The 21,717-nt window shown below is 50.4% G+C and overlaps 1 protein-coding gene across 3 annotated transcripts; it reads right to left on the bottom strand.

Annotated features, from left to right (window-relative positions):
• Positions 1–3,739: 3,739 nt before the first annotated feature.
• Positions 3,740–21,568, bottom strand: PPP1R7 (protein phosphatase 1 regulatory subunit 7). Of its 3 annotated transcripts, XM_079782870.1 has the most exons (11): positions 21,269–21,298; positions 18,359–18,425; positions 17,848–17,976; positions 14,330–14,382; positions 13,570–13,635; positions 12,877–13,007; positions 12,360–12,522; positions 10,988–11,104; positions 10,064–10,168; positions 7,101–7,187; positions 3,743–5,079 (listed from the first exon to the last, which is right to left on the bottom strand). In XM_079782870.1, the coding sequence occupies exons 2-11, from the start codon at positions 18,366–18,368 to the stop codon at positions 4,903–4,905; spliced, it is 1,038 nt and encodes a 345-aa protein (XP_079638996.1). In that variant the 5' UTR covers positions 18,369–18,425; positions 21,269–21,298; the 3' UTR covers positions 3,743–4,902. The 3 variants fall into 3 exon arrangements, with proteins under 3 accessions (XP_079638995.1, XP_079638996.1, XP_079638994.1); XM_079782868.1 differs by lacking the exon at positions 18,359–18,425 and having other exon boundaries at positions 4,058–5,079; positions 21,269–21,568; XM_079782869.1 differs by lacking the exons at positions 7,101–7,187; positions 18,359–18,425 and having other exon boundaries at positions 3,740–5,079; positions 21,269–21,568.
• Positions 21,569–21,717: the final 149 nt, after the last annotated feature.

Here is a 21,717-nt window from a genome sequence, read left to right as displayed (position 1 = left end):
TTTGCAAATGGGGTGTGCACTCAGATCTGCAAACAGGCAGCGCATTTTCCTAGAGCCTGCACACCCGCATGCAAATGCTGCCGTCTGCTTTCTGCCCTATTTGCTTAGGGAGCTCAGTGCCCACCAGCTGCTGGTGTGGAAGGTAAGGGAGGGGTGGAATTCAGCTGGATGGCACAGGTGGGCTCGTGCCATCCTCATCCTGTGCTGTGCCCATGGGGACATCAGGGGACCCAGGTTGCAGAACCAGCTCTACTTCCTGGGTGTCAGGGCCCACCTGTAAGAGGGGGTCCCAGCCCCTCGTCCTCACAGCCTTCCCTGCCAGGGTCACTGAGCTGGGAGGCTATGTGGGTGGAAGAGAACGGGAGGCCAGAGGGCTGCTGTGCTGCGTGCTCTCCTCTGCCTTTTGAAACCCCTGAATCTGACCCTCGCCTAGGTAGAAGTCGTGCCGGATTCCTGCACCCTTTCCAGAGAGCCCTTGAATGGAGAGTCAGACCCCTGTGGCTGGGCTCTTTCCCTTGTGCCCAGCAGAGCCTGGATGGCAGCTGGGATGCCCTGGGCCTGAGAGCAGTGGCACTGAGGTATCTGTCAGGGTCAAGCTTTCTGCACACAGACCCTGAGGTGGAATCCTGTGCAAGGGTTGGATTGAGGAGGAGCTCAGGGCCCAAGAGTGGGAGGCAGGCTGTGAGGAAGGAGGCGGCCTTAGGCTGACCCCACCGAGCCTCTGCAGGGGAGCATGGACCATCCCATGAAGAGGACAGCTCTAGGGGGTTCTCTGCTCTTGGTGGTAAAGTGGCTCTGGTGGCCGCATGGCTGTTGGTCCAAGAGCAGCAGGGGCAGGAAGTGGAGCCTGGAGGGACATATGCATGGGGGACACCTAGACGAGGACTCATCTGGGTATAGTTTTCAATTTTTACTCTCTACAATATTTTATGGCTTGAAAATTTTTTCAAGTTGTGTTACTTTTGCAGTTGTAAAAAATTAAGAGGGAGGGAGGGAAGGAGGGAACGCTACAACCAGCAGAGGTGTCTCCTTGGGTCCCAAGCACTAGGAAGAGCCCTGCCCAGGACTTGCTACATCAGCTTTATTTGACTATAACTTTTTATATCTACTTATGCAACATTTTGAAATACATTTAATAGAAGTTAAAATAAAAAGCTTCCAATTACTGCAGCTTAACAAAAAAGACCTTCCCTTTGGTGTTAAGGCCTCCTTTGCCCTCTGCCCAGCCCTTTCCAGGCTGCTCTGTCAGTGTCTCCTCACCCTATTCCGTCCCTCCTCCCTGCGCCCCGTCAGCCCCCTCCAGGGCTGTTCTGATCAGTCTGGCCCTTCTTCAGGTCATCCCGCTCCAGCCAGACTCGGTGACTCCTCAGTGAGCACGCCCAACATGCTCTTGCCTTCTTCCCTTGCACACATCACCTTGTATCTATGTGATTGTTAATTACTGGAGGCCCAGCGCACAAAATCATGCGAGTAGGGTCCCTAGGCCTAGCCTGCAATCAGGGCCATCTTCTGCCAGTTCACAAGTCCCCAGGCTGAACACCACCTCTGCCACCAGGGTGGGTAAGTTGCGGGCACGCCCCACAGCTTCTGTCAGCGCTGCAAGCCCCAGCAGTGGTGGTAGGGGCAGTGCCCGTGTGAGCGGCCCTGAGTGGGCAGCATGTTCCATCAGCGGCCAGCCTGGCCCACGCACATGGAGGTGACGTCGCCGACACCCACTTTCCCACTGGCCTGAGCCCCTGAGCAGCCTGGGATGAGCTGGGGATCCCAATGGCCTGACAGCCAGCCTGGTCCTCCCGCCACCCACCCCAGTTCCCCCCTACACCATTGCTGATCCATCGGAGCCTGCAGGCTGGGGGGAGGGACCAAGAGGTCAGCCGTTCTGCCCGCTTGCCAGTCCCCAGTCCCACCCCACCGCCACCCACCCGCTTCCCCGTTTGCCTGCGGGTGTGGAAGGTGGGAGACGGAAGGGACTGAGAGGTGGTCAATGCACCTCATGGCGACTGGTTGAGCAGTCATTCTGGTTGTTACGCTTACGGTCCCTGGCCTTTTATTATATAGGATGGTTGCCTGATCTGCTCCTTCCACTGGACCTGACAGTGGGAATGGCAGAGTGGGTGGGCTTTCCCTCTTTGTACCATCAATAGTGCCACCCACTGGCTTCTCTTTTTAACTCCCACCCCCTCTCTAAAACTAGCCTCCTAGACTTTGTCTTTGGTTGTTTCAAAACTCAGAGAGGGACCGTCCCTGCTGCCCAGTGCTCATGAGCACTCTCAGCCTGGATCCCCGTGCCCACCCCATCCCATCTATACGGGTCCCTTCTGGAGCTGTCCTGTACCTCTAGTGGAGATGCACTGCACGTGGCTGTGGCCTTGTCGGTCACCAGCATGGGCATCAACGGTATTTTGAGCCCTCATGCACGAGGCTGAGCACTCTTCTTAGGCGACCCAGGTGCATGTGGTGTCCCCTGGTCTAGCTAGCACTTCTTTTGCTGGTGGCCCTCTGGCTTCTCTTGCCCTCGCCTATTTCTATACAGATTCCTACCTCTTCTCTGATTTGGGGAAATTTCTTTACATATATTAGGCTCTTGCCAGATTTAAATGCTGCAATACCGCAATACCTCTTATCTGCTATCTGTGGCCCATTCAAGGTGCTCTCTGTTCTACAGGAATTTTCATTTTTATGTTAAACCCCCATCAGCCCAGCCTGCGTAGCTCAGTGGTTGAGCGTCGACCTATGAATCAGGAGGTTATGGTTCGATTCCTGGTCAGGGTACATGCCCAGGTTGTGGGCTTGGACCTCAGTGGGGGGTATGCAGGAGGCAGCCAATCAGATTCTCTCATTTGTTTTTATTTCTCTCTCCCTTCCTATCTGAAATAAAAAATACATTAAAGAACAACAAAACCACACTCTTGTCTAATGGCTGCACTTTGGGGTTTTAAGTTCTTCTCCACTCTGAACTCACAAATAGGTTTTCCCACATTTTTCTACTAATTTCCTGTTCTTCTATTCACATCGAGGTTTTCAGTCCTCTAAGTTGGCCCAGTGTGCACCCTGCCTGGCCCGAGCCAACCCCCAGCCCAAGCCCGTGTCGGCCTGCTGACTGCGGTTACTGCAGGTCTGCAGTCAGTAGAATCCAGCAGGAAATCACCTCTACTGACATCTCCTCAAAGCTGACTGGACTTTTTCAAAGTTTCAAGGTTCAATGTGGTCCTTTTTTCTGTATAAATTTTAAAGTTTAATGAATTTCTTAAAAAATCAGGTGGGATTTTAATTAGGATTGTGCTGGATTTATAGCACGTTTCCCTTAAACCTTTTTGTATAACTTTCAAATGTCAAAGAACAGACGCTGGATTTCAATTTGTGACCCAGCCCGAGTCTCCCCTCCATCCCAGGGCTTCCTTGTCTTTTTTGTCCCCATGAGGATGTGAGGCTGGACAGACTGACAGCCTCACCTCTGCCCCCCAGCCCCCTTGAATCCCCTCCCTGTCTTCTTTGCTGTAAGATTTTGGATTTTTCCTAGTTGTGAGTTGGCTGTTTCATAACTGATTTCTATTAGAGGTTACTTTAAACTTCTCTTTTCCTACAAACTTTTTTGCTCCCTTTTCCAAGGTGAACATTCCTCCCTTTTCAGTCCCTCACTTGGAGTATATGTCCTTTTTGGGGTGGAATAACTTTTTTCAACACAGACACCCCAATCCTAAACCCTTGTGTCTAAACACATCTCTTTTGGCTGATGGCAGAGTGCTGGGTCACCATCCCAAGGGGCCCCATCCTACCCACCCCTTTCCTTTCGAGGAGCTTGCTCTTCAATAGGCGCTCATGGTCAGGTTGCATGGTTTATTTTGGCCAAGATTAAAATCAGGACTCGGACATGGCCTTCAACCTTAGGGCAATCACTGCCATGCTTATGGCTTCCCTGGCCATGGATCACCACTGCCCCGAAAGCTCCAATGTGCTCCCGGCTCCCAGGGCCGCCTGAGCACAGCGGAGTCACAGGACCTAGGGCAGTGCTGGCCAGGAGGGCACTCTGACAGTCACATGGGCTGCCCTGGAGAGTTGTGGCTACTGAGCACTTGGGATGTGCCGAGCACAACCAAGAAACTGAATTTTTAATTCCACTTTATTTAAACGAAGTTAACTGTGAACTGAACCAGCCATGAGTGGCAGCACAGGGACCTGTGGTGACTGCGTGTGGGTCCTCTCATTCTGCAGAGGAGAAATCTGAGACCCCGAGGATGACGAGGTCTATGTAGACTGAATCAGATCCCTGGGGCTGTTGAGGTAAATTTTGTAAAACACGAGTCAACACGATGTTGGGGTCAGAGTGGGAGACAATGTTGCAGGTGGTCAGAGGTGAGCTCTTTGCAGAAAGTCTTTGAGGAGCCTCAGGTGGGTTTACCTTCTGTCAGTGGCCACATGACCTCAGAGGGCCATAGGATGCAGGGACGGGGGGGAATAGGGGAATGGGGCCTGCACACGAAATTGCTCTTTAAGAGAACTGAGGGTCACAGCACAGAGGGCTGAGCCACCCTTTATGCAGTTTTGTTTTTAAATAACATTTTTAAAACACTGGCATCAACTGGTCTACAAGACTAGAAAGCTCTGGGCTGACAGGCTTCAGGCCACTGGGACGGCCCCTGAATGCCCACCCAGCAGCACACGGATGCTTGAGTGACCTCCCTCAGAGAGGACACAGAGCAACGGGACACCGTGTGGTGCATGGAACAGCAATGCCTCCCAGAGTGTGACTGGCGGTACACACGGCAGTGATCACTCAGTGCCTTTTTATTGCCATTGGTTTGTGACCGTTGATAGTGATGATTTCAGGAGCAACGGGTGGATTAAAAAACCGTGGCCAGGAAGTTCTTTTGGAGAGAAAGAAGCAAGTGAGGGCGAGGAGGGTCAGAACCTGACGAAGGTGGCGTCGATCTGCCGCACGCTGGGCAGTGCCAACATCACCTTCCGTCGGTACTGTGGGTCCTTCTGTAGGGGGTTCCTCTCCAAGTACACTGTCTCCAGGTTCTTGGCTCCCTTCAGCTCGTCCAGGTCGCTCCAGCTCTCGAGGAGATTGTCATTCATCTGGGAGGATACACACAAACATGCACACAGACTTGAGACAGAAAATGCATATGTATTTACAAGCAACTGTTACTTCCTCCTCTGTGACTTGCCTGTTTGCTTCTGCCCAGTGTTCAAATGGCAGCTCTGTATGGCTGTCTTTAATGTCAGGACATCACCTCATCGGATAGAGTCGTATAAGCACATTCTCACTGTCATGCAGGCGCCCTCCATCTGACTGGAATCTGACTGCTCAGCTGTGAAACGGGCAACATTGCTTGCTTCACGGGCGCCGTGATCGTCAGTCGGACGGGAGAGCCGTCTGGACACCACAGAGGCAGCTCTGTCTGTGCTTACTGTCTGTCTGGTGGTCTGAGGAACAGCATCCCTGTGTTCCGGGCCAGGTGCTAGCCAACCTCCAGCAGTCGTGAGCCTGCCTCCCTCCCAGGTAGCCATGTGGCCCCTACCTGTCTCAGCAGCCCAGGTCCCATGTGCTGTCCCTTGGCAAGGCATGCAGAGGAATCCCATACTTCAGAAACTCTACTTAAGTGTCAGCTGTTCCCAAAACCTGCCAGCACCCACCCCTTTCGTGGTGCAGGTCTTGTCTCTGGTTGTTTGGTTTCTCTGTGTGGTTCTTTGGTCCCTCCAGAGCCAAATCCCCTCAATGCAATACACCCAGCCCTCCGGCAGCCACACCTTCCCTCAGGATGCAGCACAGGGGCCTTGGGGCTCACGTTCCCTGTGTGCTCAGCCCAGCACACCTACCACCGTGGTCTGGTTGGGCCTCCCTGACACACTCTGGTGCTACCCCAGGCCCAATGCTTTAATGAGGGGTGAGGGACATTTTCACCGTGGGCAACCTGTGGTCTAGGGACACTTGGATATTCTTTTAAGGAGAGGAAAGGAAAGCCGCCAGGACACCAGCAGGGTCCACAGCATGGTCAGAGGAGGAAGAATCATGCCTTAAGACTCGACACACATCTTGGGCTAGAGCAGAGGTCAGCAAATTCATTACTCAACAGAGCCAAATATCAACAGTACGATTGAAATTTCTTTTGAGAGCCAAATTTTTTAAACTTAAACTTCTTCTAACGCCACTTCTTCAAAATAGACTCACCCAGGCCATGGTATTTTGTGGAAGAGCCACACTCAAGGGGCCAAAGAGCCGCATGTGGCTTGCGAGCCGCAGTTTGCCAACCACGGGGCTAGAGTGATCGCATCGAGGACAACACTCATTTCACAGAATCAGAGAGTATACGGGCAGCGACCCCACAGGGCACGAGCTTAGGGACCAGCAGTAAACATGCCTGGAACACGCATAAGATCCTGACATTGAGGACAACTTCGCCATCATTTGCAACCTGTTTAGAGGGGAGTCCAGACGCCTGACATCCGTTTTCTCTTCCAACTGACTGCAATAGACTCCCTAAGCCACACCTGCAGCCACGAGACAGCTCGAGGCAGATTCCAGGGTGTCCAGAGAGGACACCCACCCATCTCCTCTGTGCTACAGGGCCCTCTGGAGAGACCTCAGGTCTCTCTTCCATGTGTACTGCAATCACCCAGTCTGCTGGTCGGGTACAGTGGGGCCAGAGAGCCGCATCTTTATTTATTTTATTTTTTAAAATATATTTTATTGATTTTTACAGAGAGGAGGGGAGAGGGATAGAGAGTTAGAAACATCGATGAGAGAGAAACATCGATCAGCTGCCTCCTGCACACCCCCTACTGGGGATGTGCCCGCAACCAAGGTACATGCCCTTGACTGGAATTGAACCTGGGACCCTTCAGTCCACAGACCGACGCTCTATCTACTGAGCCAAACTGGTTAGGGCGAGAGCCGCATCTTTAACAAGTTCCTGGTGATGCTGATGCCAAAGGCACATACAATGCCGCCACCAGCCTCCAACCTCTGCACACGCCCATCTCAGCTTGCACCCCATCACCTGTGAGCCCTGTCATCCTGAATGATAGGCCCAGGGCTGCAGGCCCCATACCCAATGACCACTTCATTCACCCACCCCAGAGGGTGCTCAACTTACCCAGAATTCCAGCAGCTCTGTTAGATGGCTGATATTTTCAATCTTTTTAATTCTGTTTGCCGCAATGTCCAGCATCGTGAGTTTGTTCTAAATAAGGAAGTAAAGTTTGTCTCGGGTATACCTCAGTTCAACGGTGATTGCATGGCCATGAACATAGCTCAGAGCTGCGGGCCAGCTGCCCTTGCAGAACAGAGGCATGCTGACAGGATGATGATCCCTGCCCACTGCTTGCAGATCCTCTCCACCCTCGCCCACTACACAGCATCCACACAACCACGTCACCCAGCTCTCAGTATCACTGGGATTTCAAACTGGTTCTGTTAGACCTGAGCCTGGAGCTCCCAGATGCCCATCCACAAGGACCCAGTGAGACGACAGTCCTGGGAAGGTCAGGGTAGCCCCTGTCGAAAAGCAAAGGGAGGCCTGGCCCCTGGGGCTGTATGGAGCACCTGAGATTTAGTGCTTATCTCAAGGACCCCTCCGACACTAATACTTAGAATAGCATTTTTTCATTCAGGAAGAAGGAGCCTGGGCTGGTCCGAGGTAAGAAACTGCACAGGCATAGGTGGAGGTGGTGGAGGGGGTAGTCAAGCCCCAAGTCTATGATCCTGCAATAGGCTGTCCTGTCCAGGGAAAGGCCACCAGGAGGAGGGGCAGGGGAAGCCTGGGCACTAAGGGAGGGGGCTGGCTGGCCTGGAATTGCAGCCGATGGAAGAGAGGCGATGGGAGAGGAGTCTGGAGCCCAGCTCTGCAGAGGACAGTGCCCAGAGCTCTGAAAATATGTGGTTCCTCTGTCTTATCCCTCCATTTCTGACCAGGTCCCTTCTCCCATTCTCTACTGGACCATGGGACACTGACGCCAAACCCTTCCAAGTTTAAGAGCAAGTTAAAGAATGTCCCAGTAAAATAAAATGACCCCCTGCCTGTCCCTAAAGCACACAGACAGCAGCTCTGCTGACTCAGAAGCACTCTGGCCTTGGTGTCTGACTCCTTGTGGGCCCAGCCCCACCTCCCCACACCCCATGTCCCACCTGGGGTGGAGCAGTGACAGCAGGAGCTGGGGTGCTCATGCAGGGCTCGTCATGTGTCCTTAGCCTGGCGAGTGCCTGTAGCACACAGGGGGCTTCAGAGCAAACAAGGACTGAAAAGGGGCCTGTGGGCAGCCCTTAGGTGCACAGTAGGCGCATGGCAGGGACAGGCTGGGTCCATGTTCCTGAGGTGGGTCTCTCCAGCCATGCCCATGTTCTGCAGTTCTCAGTGCAGGTGCAGAAACCAGCAGAGCTAAAGTAGCCTGAAACATGGCAGGATCTGATCTCTGCACAGTCTGGGCACACAGGCTCAGCAGCAGAGCGGCGTCCTGGCTATCAGAACTGGCCCTGAAGCTCTGAGGACAGGGAATCAGGCACTCAACACCTCATGTTTTTCTGGGGAGCTAGACAATGTTTTGAGAGCAAACCAGTAAGAATCTCTCCGCACCCTGCAAAACAAAAGGAAAGTGGGGAGAGCAGGCACCAGAGGCTCTGACTTCCAGCAGGGGGACAGGTGTGAGAGCTCAGGCCAGACCAGCAGGAAGACCCAGTGCATGGAGGGAATAGCAGAGCAGAGGAGCACCAAGGTGCTGGGAGCAGGATTGTTTGTGGTATTGGGACAGGGGATTTGCCATTTTATTTACTGCCTTACCTCCTACCACAAAAATAAATGCCAGGTAAGTGAGGAGATAAAATTTAGAAGTATAGATAAATATTTGACCTCTAGCTGATTAGCAATCCTGAGGAAAGAATCCCTTTATCAGGACCAATGTACAATCAGGTAACTACCTTTAGAGCCACAACTGCTTTGTTTCTGTTCTGTTTCAGAGGCCTAGGGAGTCCTAACCTCTTGACTCACCCATAGGCGGGGGCTCCTCAGCCTGGGCTTCCATGAGCACAGCATGCCCAGCTCTGGTCCCATGGCCTCCATCCACAGTCCCACCTCTCAGAACGATGCCTCAATGTACAGAGGAAGGTAACTAAACTTCCACAAGCAAATTCTAACTCTCCCCAAATTTTATGTAGATGTTGGTGATATGAAATTCAGAACATAGTTTTCCCCCAAACATTACTCATGGTAACTAGGTCCAGGGGCTAAGGCAAAGACTGAAGGAGGAGCCTTTCCTGACTAAAAGGCTGTTTGCAGTAGCAAGTGAACAGTCAGGTGACACTGCTGACAATCGAAGAGAACGAAAGCAACCCAGTAAAACTGAATGAGCAAAGTACATTATTTGCTTGAATGCTGCTCTGAGAAAAGCAGTTAGTCTGCAGGCAGCCTAGGAGGGCCAGGTTTCTGTATGAGCTCCGGGTGAATCTGCCCCCCCACACTCATTCACCTGAGGCTGTCCTGCCTTTATACACCTGAGGCTGTGCTGGGCTGAGCAGGAGTAGACCAGGGGTGGGGGTTGTGGAAGAGTGTGGACAGGCCTGTCCTTACCAGGGATGGTGAGGAGGAGAAGAAATGTGCAGGAATGACTGGGAGAGCCACTCATCCTAGGCAGCTGAGATGAGCTGTCCCTATGGTCCCTTACAGGCTGAGAAGTGCAGTGGTCAGGAGAAGAACAGCTGCTGACTCCTGCTGGCTTCTGTGGTATGGGGGAGGGGAGTACAGGGGTGTACACGAGCAGGTAGGGTTTGGATTTTACACCCTAGCAAATGCCTACAGTGCTGCTGGAGGCTGTGCAGTGAATGCTGCCTCTGTGAGGCCCTCACTGCCTGTGCTGATAAGACATTGGCCGTGGTAGGAGCACTGGTTTAGGGCTCACTCAGGGAGAGGGGTCACTCTGTCTGCAGGACTGCAAGGTCCTCTATGAGAAACCTCCAGAGGCAGCATCTACTGAAGACCAGCCTTGGAGGCCGAAGTGTGCTGCTGGCCAGTTGCCTGCCACTCAAGCCCCATGCCCACCCGCCCAGATGGAAGAGGGGATGTCTTACGTTGTTCTCCAGGCCTTCTATGACCTCGATGCCGTTGTGGCTGAGGTACAGCTCCCTCAGGTTCACCAGGCTCTGTAGACCCTCCATCTTGGTCAGCCTGTTGCTCTGGGAGGGAGAGCCAACAGCCGTCAGAATCATGTGTAGGGCGTGAGATAAAACAGCTTTTAGGAAAAATTTCTCTTGGAGAATTCAGACAATTGGGCATTCCACTTAAAACAGGCCAGCACTGGGTTATGAAGAGAGAGAAAGATCAGCATTTCCAGTCTGTTGTCCTGGGCTACAATTCATGCATGAAGGTTGAAGGTTTTTATGCAAAGAACTTACTGTTTTTAGATGTACTCAGGGAGGGTCTAAAAACCAGCTTAGTTCAGATGTCAAGATCACTGAATATTTTAAAATAAATTCTTATTTCTTTCAGGATATGTTGTAACTCAAATTAAACTATGAGTCTCTCCCACACCCAGTCCCTGTTGCCAGAACACCCACCACATCCCACCTCCCTGGTCAGATTCCACTCAATGGCTTTTAACAGAAAAGGTCATGTGAGCCTGGCAATATTCAGGTGCTGACTGATCCCAAACGCAGAGTAGGATCCTCACCCACCATTGAGCCAAATGCGCTAGGAACATTTGGAACAAATTTATCCTTCTGAAGACGCCCCTTTGCCTAAAAACCACCAGGAACTTTTATCAGGAAAAGGAATGTGACCCATAAAAGGATGAAGTGTTAGTCTAACACGCATATGTTCACAGGAGCATGTGCACATATGAGATCTAATGCTTCAACTGCTCGTGATGCAGTGCTGATCATGGACACAGTGGGAGAGAAAACTGTGCCAAGTAGCAGCTCTGGCTGGCTGGGAGACCATGCAGGTCCTGCTGGTTCAGGATAGGGGGGTGGAGGTGGGGCAAGCTGGTTTGATACCTGTATACTGAGGACTGTCAGGTTGGAGAGTGCATCCAGGTTCTGAAGTTTAGTGATCTTGTTTTTCCCCAAAAACAAACTGTCCAAATTGGTTAACGTGTCGATATTTTCAATGGCCTGTAAAATGGACAGAGTACCAGTTGTCACGGTGCGGCCATCCCATTTCCCCAGGGGAGGGGACAGCACTCTATGGACTTGGTCTTGGGGTGTCAGGCAAGTCTCAATCTGGAAATTTTCTAGTAAAATTTTACTTGAAAGTATAGAATGAAAAAACTGAGGATAGGCAGAGGGTCTGAGGCCTGTCTCTCAGGCTCACTCCCAACCTCCATGGACCAGATTTCGCAAGTCCTCCCAGTTCTGAGCTGACATTGTTCTGTTAGTCTGTGGAGTTTGTATCCCACCAGCCTCAGTCTCCCCAGAAATGAGCCCCCACGCAGGATCCAGCTGTGCCCCTCTTCCTCGTTCCCCACTCTCCTCTCTCTGCGCACCTGGACACAGCAGGGTTTAATGAATGTGCAGTGATCAGATCTGTCTCCCTCCTCCCCTCTCAGTCAGGGCACGCTAGCACGATGGTGACCGCAGCAAGTGCATGAGGTGCAGCTCGTCTGCCCATCGCAGCAGGACTTGGCTGGGGGGGCGGGGGGAGATCCATGAGGATAGAGATTCAGGGGAGGGCACCCTTAACAGCTACTGCCTGCGGTAATTTGTGACAAACCACCTCTCCTGGAATGTGCCACAGAGACACTTAATAAAATACTGATATGACTGCTCTCTAGTTTTAAACATACGGCTCTGCTGTCTGTGGCCACATTACCGCCAATAGTGTCTGTCCTCATTACAGCCACCTCTTTTGTTTGTGTCCTGCCCAACTCTCAAGGGCCAAGCTGGACTTGACCACTGTCTGCTGTAAACTTCCAAAAGCCATACGGAGGGCTACTTTCCCCAGGAACAGAGGGAAAAAAGTGCTCAAAGATACCTGAGCTCAGCTGCTTAGCAAGGCCAGTGGGAAGCACAGGCTTCCTGTGGCCCTGGTGGAGGTCAGGTTGCTGTCAGCCCCTCTGCTCGGGACACGCACATGTCAGGCAGGATTGTCAGAAACACAACCAAAGTGTTTGGGGTTGATCAGTGCACCTCAGGCAGAATGTTCTGGTAACTGGGTTGGTTTGCTAAGAGTTTAGCTCAAACTGGGATGAAGAGCAAGTGAAACCTACATGAAGCAAGGCTAGGCCACTCCGTTTGGGCACATACTCTTATTAATACTGACCCTAGTTAGTATTTTTTCTTAAAAAATAACTTTCGTTTCTGGGGGAGAAAAAAAATCACACCAAATGGAAAATATACATCCTGTACCCCAGGCCATGCCCACACCTACCCGGATGCGGTTGGATCCCAGCTCCAGCATCTCCAGTTGACATAAATTGCTCAAGTTCTCAATTTTATTGATTTTATTGTTGACTAAGAAGAGTTTTTTCAGTTTTGTCAACTTGTCAACCCCTTCAATGTTTCTCAGTAGATTAAAAGAAATATCTAGAATCCTGGAATGAGCAAAACAATTATCTTTGAAGAGCACAGGCCACACAGAACTCAGAATATAACTGTCTCAAGGGCAGCATCCCCCCCCCCCCCCCCCCCGGGAACAGCCTCCAGAGCCCCCAATGCCCTCTCACAGGACTGCACCGAGGGCAGACACCATGTCATCCCCTACTAACAGGACCAACCAGCAGCCTTTACCCAACGATTGATTTGCAGGTTGGGACTGGGCAAGCTGATGCCACCGATGGAGCCAGGAATGGAGCAGGACCCAAAGGCAGAGGTGGCCTCTCCAGGGCTGAGCCAGGGCAGAGATTGGTTCTGGGGACACTGGTCAACCCCTGGGGCTTGGGACTCACTCCAGCTCTGTTAGTGTGTCCAGATTCTCTATCTTCTTGATCTGGTTGTCATAGAGGTCCAGTTCTCGGAGGCTGTGCAGCTCCTCCAGGTTCTCAATGCACTTAATTAGATTCTGACGGAGGCAGAGGGTCTGGAGGGTTGGAAAAAGGACACTTGACATAGGCAACAAGCGGGGAGGTCATGGGAAAGCCTTAGGGTGAAGGATGTGGTTTTCATCCTCCTGTTGTTTTCTAGAAAGGGGCTGGCCTGGGGAGGATGGAAGACACCCACAGGAAGGCTGCAGACAGGCCCTGCACCAAGCAGACCGACTCAGTAAGGGCGGCTTTGGTCAGATGGGGTGTATGTTGTTTCCTGGCAGAGTGAATCCTTGGGCTCAGGCGAGTTCAGGACTGTACAGTCTGATGCGGGCTCAGCTGCAGGCAAGCCCTGAACTGAGGCTCTGCAAGCAGCAGTGGGTCTGAGCCGTTGCCTGAACTGGGGCCGAGTCACAGCTGCCTGCACTACTCCTCAAAACTGCCACGTTCAAGTCAAATATGCTCAACGTGGTTCCTGATGTAGGTGGCACCTCCTGCCGGACTGTGCCTGCCCTCAGAGCTGAGTCTCAGTTATGGATGTACCTACACCCTGTGGGTGGGGCAAGCTCTGGACTATTACAAAATCACCTCACATGAAAGGACAGACCTCCTTCTCACCTTCACTTTCTTCAGAACCTCAAATCCTTCCATTTTTCCAATGCGGCAGTGATTCAGGTCAATATCCTGAAACAGAAGAAATTGAACTTAGCTGCAGGGAAGTGCTCAGAGCCCTACTTCCTAGGAGCCCTGCTTCCTAGAACAGGAGCTAAAAAGAGGCCTGATAGGGGGGTGGACATGAGGGTGAGGAGAATAGGTGAGCCAGTGCCACAAAGGCCACACAGGAGTCTGCAGCAGAAAGGTGACAGGGACATGGAGGTGAACTTCAAGATGCTCATGGGTTTAACTACGATTTATCATAGTTTTATGTAAAACTTACCCTCCAAATGAGCAGTATATAAAATCTTCCTCTCTACCCCCTAGCGCAAAAGGAGGTACAAGAAGGTTCACCCAGCCATGGCACCACCGCCAGAGGCCACATGGCTGGTTATTATGCAATAGGTGCTTCTGCAGGCCTTGGATTATGACTGCTTTTCAGATGTGTATGTTAGCACCCCACATTTATAATGTAATCACTGGATCTACTGATTTATGAGTCAAAGGAGTTTCATTTGCCACAATGTGGCAAAAAGAAATAAAATTCAAATCAGTGCTATTAAAAAACAATAAGAACCCAAGGAATCTGACCCACCCAAGGGAGGCTTAGATGACCTCCTCTAGGGGATCACTTACTAATCTGGCACCTTCATAAAAGATAACCTGACGGTCAGAGTGGTCCGTCACCACGCCCCCTGAGGCTGGGTCGAGCAGGAGGCATTACCTCTGCATCTCTGTCCAGGGTAATGGTTTCCATATCCACAGGCAGCTCTTGTCCTGAAAAAGTGAGAGAAAGGAAAAAAGAGCCCACTCAGAGCTCCCATGGCAGGAGGCAGCACCCAGCCTCGGTGAAAAGCTGGCATGCAGGCCTCCTGGCGCAGAGTGGACTCCAATGCAGAGGAGACACCAACAGGTGACACCTGAGGATCTGGATGGCGCAGAGGGCTAAGTAACACCCTACTCCAGCCGTGGTCATCTTTCCAGCATTCTGAGTTTCCTGAATTCAGCTATCTGTACTGCAGAGCATCCCGTGAAAGGAAATGTGGTCTGAGGCTGGCCACCAACTTCCCACTTCTGGTGACAACCAGAGCTGTGTAACTGGCAGCAGGACCCCCCCCCCCCCCGCCCCCCGCATCCCCCCTCCCCATCTTCAGTCTGTGGCAATAAATCAGGCCATTTGACTATAGACCATGCTGGGCGTATCAGATGTTCTAGGATGTGCCTTTTATTGCTTTAGAAAGTGGCCCAGCATCTACAAACACTTCTCTCTGCAAAGAGCACAAGAAAATGAAGCATGGCTTAGTAGACAGATCAGCCCTCCTGAATAATTTAAATACACTTATTGACTGGGAGGCTGGGAGCTGATCCCAGCAGAGACCTCCATCCCGTAGGCTGGGCCTCCTGGAACATCTGATGGCCAAGGAGGGCTGCAAGAACCACTCTTGCTGCAGAGTTCAGTCTCAAATTAGCAGGTCTCCCCCCTCCCCGCACCCCCATCCCCCATCTTCATTTCATCTGACCCTATCTAGGCATTATGTTTAAAAGGGTTAAATTTTTAAAGAGTAACAGCAATTTCTTGATTTCACCAACTATCTTATGATTTCTTCTCCCACTGAGTTCTGCTTGAATTAGGATATGAAGGTCATATATTGAGGCTGGATGGCTTTTCTCTAAAGTCCCTTTTTGCTCCCCCAATACTTTGTTGAAGAAGCCAGGCTGCCTGTCTGAGAGCTTCTCTGGGTTAGAGTGTGTGGCTGCCATCTCATCTATTTCCTGTAAACTGGTTGTTACTGTCTTGCCTGGCTCCTATTGCTGCCCCTTCGCTTGCAGCTCCCAATATCCTGAGTTTAGCCTGGCCCCTGGAATGGAGGCCTCAGAGGGGCGCACTTGACATAGGACCAGCTTAATCAGGAAGTACTGGCCCCACACTGGCTGAAATCACTTCCTAGTCTTTTCACTATACCTTTTCCATAATGATCAATAGTGGCTAGATTTAAAAAAAGGTCTTTTACAGTTTGTCCAAAACTTTATGAGATATCATCAACCTAAGAATTAAATAAAAGCTGAACAAAACCAAGAGATATAACCAAGCTATCTGCTCCGCCGTCCCCCCCTTCCCCCCGCCCCAAGACAGCCTAAATTCACCATCAGGACCCAGGATGCTGCAGTGAGAGAGGCTATGCAATGAAGGCCAGATACTCCGGGCACTCAATGTCCAAACCAGGACGCTTTAGAATAAAAGGGGCACCACAGACAATCATGGTGGGCCACCAGGTGGAAACTGGGGCTGTCCCAGGCTCCTCAAGGACATGTAGTTACATGGCTTAAAGGGGTTCTGTCTGTAATCCAGCACAGGACAGGCCCCCAAAAGATCAGCTTATCCTTTAAAACAAAGTTACTAGACTAGAACATCTTTATATTCTGCACTGACCATATTTTATGATTTCTTAGGGAAAATAAATAAAAGGGAACAGTTGACATGTTTGAATTTGTTTTATTTGAACTTAAGATTTAAATATAGGTAGGAGCAAGTCCTACTTTCTCTAAGGACTACAAAAATGTGTATGCCCAGAGAACTTCTAATCAGTTAGTAGTTTGGAGGAAAGAATGCTTGGTTTAGATAACCGGGCTCAAATCCAGCTGTTCCACTTTGGAGCCATGAGCCCTTGGGCTCGTTGTAGTGAGCCTGTGTTCACGAGCCTGTGAGAGGAAGCCCAGGACAGAGCTCCATCAACTCTCCAGTCCAGCACAAGCAGCAGGTGTTCATACGTGAGGACAGGTGATGCTCCCACCTGCTTGGCTTTCTAGACCTCAGTCAGACAGCAATGAAAGCTTTTACTGTCACTCCCATGTACTTATCCCACCCACATCATCTCCAGAATATCGACTGCAGTTCTGAAATGTGACTGGTGCTTTTGTGGTAATCTCCTTTGCCTTAAAATTAGGTTGCCATAGTTACCAGTCATCTTCACCGGCACAGAGAGCACAATGTTGTTTTAAGAATTTGTTGGGTTTTTATAAATTTGCTGTTTTTATTACTAGAAAGGTAAAATGTATGATTACTACCTTGAACATCCACAACTGTATATAAATCTAGAAAATGCAGAAGGTACAAGGCCTTCACCAACCTGCTGTTCAGCAACACCTTCAACAACAGCTTGAGGCATTTTCTCTGGAGCAGGTAAAACCACGTATTATTAATAGTTTTTAAATAAAAACAAGATCTTAACATGCATACTTTTTGGAAATTTGTTTTCACCTAATAATATATCTTGGACAGTTTTTTTCTGTTCAGATGGTTTCTACTCTCATTCTTTTCTTTTCTTTTTTTTTTTTTTTAAATATATTTTATTGATTTTTTACAGAGAGGAAGAGAGAGGGATAGAGAGTTAGAAACATCGATGAGAGAGAAACATCCATCAGCTGCCTCTTGCACACCCCCTACTGGGGATGTGCCCGCAACCAAGGTACATGCCCTTGACCGGAATCGAACCTGGGACCCTTGAGTCCGCAGGCCGACGCTTTATCCACTGAGCCAAACCGGTTTCGGCTACTCTCATTCTTTTCAACGTAAGTTGATTTTCTAAGCAACAAATGGGCTAAGATCATGGCTGGGGAGTGTGAAAAGCTACCGTCATGGGCTGAGGACTTACTTCTCTTGTCTCCAAATTCATTTTGCTGTTCTTGCTATTCACTAAAACAACAGGAGGCCACTGGTACATTTTCTACATAAAAGGATTCCCCTAACACCTGGGCAATGAAGAAGTCCATCCTCAGGCCTATAAAAATGGTGAAGAAGGACTCAAGAAAAGACTTCTTTAAGACATTAAAAGTGCTATTCTGAAAGCAGTTTGTATTACTATAGTAGGACATCAAAGCATGGTAGTCAGCCATAATGTTTACTGCAAATCTCATCCTGAACACATGGTTAATAAAACAATTTTCTGATTCTGTCCCAAATGACGCACTAGTACCAATATCATTATTAGTATTTGCCTTCAGTGGAATTAGAAAAGTTGCACTCTGCCTGCAAGTGCTGGCAGTTAGCTAGTTAGGGGAGCGCCTCAGACGGGCCCTGTTCCTAGCCCACTGGGGGCCTCTGTGGCTGCACCAGCAGACCAACACAGTACAGTGGTCCTCCCCAGGATGACACACGCTGCCACCTTGGGAAGGGGGAGACAGATTACGTGCAACACTGTCTGCACTCCTTTAGTGATGAAGGTTCTTAACTGGGCAGGGTACCTGCTGGTTCTTCTTTCCCCCGCTCCTCTCCATCCTTCAGGCTGTGCTCGCTGAGGTCTGCCACTATACCGCTGCTCTGCTTTTTCCCTTCTTCATCGCCCGATTCTTCAGACTCCATCCGCCTGTCAACTGAACCCACACAGATCAATGAGAATTCCCATCCACATCATGTTCTCTTTGAAGTACATATAACAGACATACATCCAGTTGTAAGTAAAAAACTTCATTTAAAAACATTTGTTGAATTCGGTTCAATGAACATTTGAGTTATCTTCCATGTCCCAGGTACCATCTGTACAGTGGCAGGGAGATCTGGGGGTAGGTTAGGAAGGGGGCAGGGAGGTCACATGGGCGTGAAGGTGAGTATCACACTATTCCTCAAGGAGCTCATGAAGAGTCGCCAGGTGTTCTGAAGGCCCTGGGCTGTTGCGATTAAATGTACTAGTGCTAAAATGCAGTGAAGCCTGGATATCCGTGTAGAGGGGACCATTGTGACCCTTCCACCACATACCTTCATCCATGCTCCACTATCCATTTCATTTGGTCAAGAAAACCAGCCCAGTTCACAGGCCCACGTTCTGAAAGAAATCAAGACTAACTCAAATCAGACTGTGGGCAGGGAGCTCTAATGAAGAAGGAGAAGACAGCCAATAGTGCTAACTGCCCCCCATAAAGGTCACAGATGCTAACCCTCTGGACATAGTGATGCCAGCCAGCTCAAAGCTTTGAAGGGCTGGCAAATAAATATTTTTTGAATTAATAAATAAGGCAATGATGAAATGTGGCAGATTGGTAAAAATTCATTGGCAAAAATGTAAAGTAATGTTCCTTTCTCCTAACTTTTTTCATGACCTCTTTTGGAAGTTTGTCTAGAAGCCCCAAAGCACTTAGAACTTACTTGGAATTATCAACCACACTGAAAAATTTCTTGTTCCTGAGTCCAACTTATCTATACAGGGGAAGGAAGTTCTGTTTCATTTTTGTATCTCCACTGGGCCTAGTAAGTAAGGATGCATCTAGGAAAGGACTGCTGGACAAAACATATCCTTATGAAATCCACCTCCAAAACCTCCACATCTGTTCCTCTTCCCTGCCCTTGGCAACTGCTTTGGCTCAGCTACTCATTACTTGTGGCCTGGGCTCATGCTGGGCCTCCTAACTGGTCTTTCTGTGATTTGTCTGACCCTGTCTAATCTATTCTCCATTGCCAGAGAATTTGATCTGATTCTAAAATCCAAATCTGATCTTTGACTCCAAAAACTCCTGGAATGACAATGGCTCTTCCTGAGTCTACATCTTGACCCTAGAAACACAGCTTGGCAAGTTATTCCCTTTTCCAAGCCTCAGCCTTCAAATCTGCAGAAGGGAGCTAGTAACTATATCTTAGTGTTGATCAGAATTAAATTAGAGAAGGCACAGAAGCAGTTAGCTTTTAATAAATAAAAGCAGTAAACATTTAATAAATTAATTACAGGTACTCCCTGCTTCCCAAAAGTTCACTTTATGCCATGTCATCTTTAAGAAAGAACTACATTAGTTCTTTCACTAATGAAAGAACTGTAAAGAGAATTTTCTCTTTCATGAAAAATGTGAAAAGCAAAAATAGCATCATTTTGTTTTGCAATGAGCTCTAATAGAGGCAGCTTGAACTCCAACCAGCCAGCATGGCACCACCAAGCTCCTTCCCCAGGGACTATACCTGGCATCTCAGCATCAAGATGCCATAGCATTGAACTGTATCTGTGAATGTCTATGCTTCATCTTGATTCTGTGCATCCATTAGCAAGATGTGCCCTAAGATAACTGCCTCTTCACTTTATTCCATTTTGGCTTTGAAAGGTTTCATAGGAGCATTTCACTTTCAGATAGTGAGGAAACCTGCATTGCGAGGCACAAGCACTAAGCCAAGGCTAAAGGAGAGCAAGTTCTACTGGGCCAAGATCTGGTGCGGCTCAGCTATGGGTGGGAGGGGCTTAGCTATTGACAGGCAGCCAATGGGAAACCTGGGACTCTATTCTGAGGACTACAGAGGATCTGGGGTATGGGACAGGATTAGCATGTGAGGTGAGTTTCGGGCACTGGGGACAATGGGCTGGCTCAAGGTATTGGCAGCATGAATAGAAGAGGTTAGAAAATTTGGAGATTTTTATTTTTTTGTTAATCCTCACCTGAGGATATTTTTTCCCATTGATTTTTAGTGTGGAAGGAAGGGGGAGAGACACAGAGAGAGAGAGAGAAAAAAATCAATGTGAGAGAGACATCCACGGGTTGCCTCCTGCATGTGTCCCCACCAGGGCCAGGGATCCAACCTGCAACGGATGTATGTGCCCTTGACCAGAATTGAACCTGAGACCCTTCCGTCCGAGAGTGGATGCTCTAACCACTGAACAACTGGCTAGGGTGAATTTGGAAATTTTAGAGCCTGAACTCTCCCCGCCCCATCCATGACTTTCTCTTGCCATCCTCACTGGCAATCTCTACCCTCAACCAAAATGAATGTCACCCTTGGTCAAACTCTCCTCCAAACAGGCCACATTCTTTCACACCATTTGCCTTTGACTATGTGGTTTCCTTTGCCAGAAATGACCTTTGATCTTTCCCCCAACCTATCTCCAACCTGGCTGAACCTTTAACGTTTAACTTGGAGCTGGCTTTGGTTGTGCAGCCATCACTCCCAAATACATGCCAGCTCTTCCTTCACCGCCCCCGCCCCTTTCTTCCTTAGCATTTACATACGAGACAGATCGGAGGAAACCTGCATTGCCAGGCACAAGCACTGTATCCTCCATGAAACCAGCACATTAAGCACTCAAGAACGACTGATTCTCCAATTGGTATATAACTACATGTATAGAAATGCACATCATATTTTCAACAAAGTGGAAGAGCTGAATTAAGTCTTTGCTTAACTGTGATAACTTTGTAAACAGGTACCGATGTTCTATAACAATCTCTCGGCTGCTTGTCACCCTTCCCCACAACCCATTCGCTTTGGAGAGGACCCTGCTCCGCCGCTGCCACGCTCACGAATGAACCAACTCGGGCAGGTCCCACGGCGCCCTGCCCGTTTCCCGATTAGTTGCAAGGGGACCGACCCGCGGGTCAGGCCAGAGGTTCAGTGCGAGGCTCCAACCAGCTGGTGGGCGCTCCGGCTGCGAAACCACCGCGCCGTCAGCCCCCACTCATAGGCACGGCTCGCGCCGCCGTTGTCCCCTATGCCCGGGGTCCAGCACCTCCGGGGCTGCGGCGCCTTCCCGGCCACCCCCGCCCCTCCGAGCGGGCCAGCAGTTGTCAGGGGTCGCGCAGCAGGTCTGGGCCGCGGCCGGAGGCGGGACGCCTCTTGTCTCTCGGGGAAGACCAGTGTGGGCCGCCACCCCCCACCCTCTGGGCCCTTCGGTCGCCGCCCCGCCGGGCTGCTCACCCTCCATCATCTCCTGCGACAGTTGCTGGCCCGCGCCGTGCTCCGCCGCCATGTTGGCTGCTCTTCCCCTTTCCGGAATTTGTCGCCTCAAGCCCCTCAGCCAATCAGGACTCCCAGCTCGGAGTTGGGCTAGCCAATGGAATTCCAGCGCAGGTGGGCTGAACCTCAACGGGCCTGCACGGCTCCAGTACCTCATGGGAGTTGTAGTTCATCCCTGAGACCGGCCGCCTGACCTCCCCCGGACCAGTAATTTAAGAACGCCCGTAGGTGTAGAGAGGCGAGGAGCGGGGAAGAGGGCAGGGACTGACGAAGTGCACGCACGGAGCCGTAGCTGCAGGCGAGCGGAGAGAAAAATCTGGGCTGGCTCGTAGCGGGTCTCTGCGTGGGGCTGCAAAGTGCGGACCTCCAAGCCTCATCAGCCGCGTCTGCACAATGGGTCGAATTCGTCC

This window comes from Cnephaeus nilssonii (genome assembly GCF_951640355.1).
Source record: "Cnephaeus nilssonii genome assembly, chromosome: 10".
Classification (NCBI taxonomy): Eukaryota; Metazoa; Chordata; class Mammalia; order Chiroptera; family Vespertilionidae; genus Cnephaeus; species Cnephaeus nilssonii.
The sequence above is the reverse complement of the archived record's forward strand: the minus strand, read 5'-3'. Positions and strand labels throughout refer to the sequence as shown.

Bases quoted from the DNA above. Each gene is read 5' to 3' on its own strand.
- PPP1R7 (XM_079782868.1), bottom strand. From the start codon at position 21,464: ATGAGGTACTGGAGCCGTGCAGGCCCGTTGAGGTTCAGCCCACCTGCG. The intron at 13,008-13,569 runs GTGAGAAGGAGG...CCAACCCTCCAG, and splicing joins AGGTTCTGAAGAAAGTGAAG to ACCCTCTGCCTCCGTCAGAA. The intron at 11,105-12,359 runs GTAGGTGTGGGC...TCCATTTTACAG, and splicing joins TGGGATCCAACCGCATCCGG to GCCATTGAAAATATCGACAC.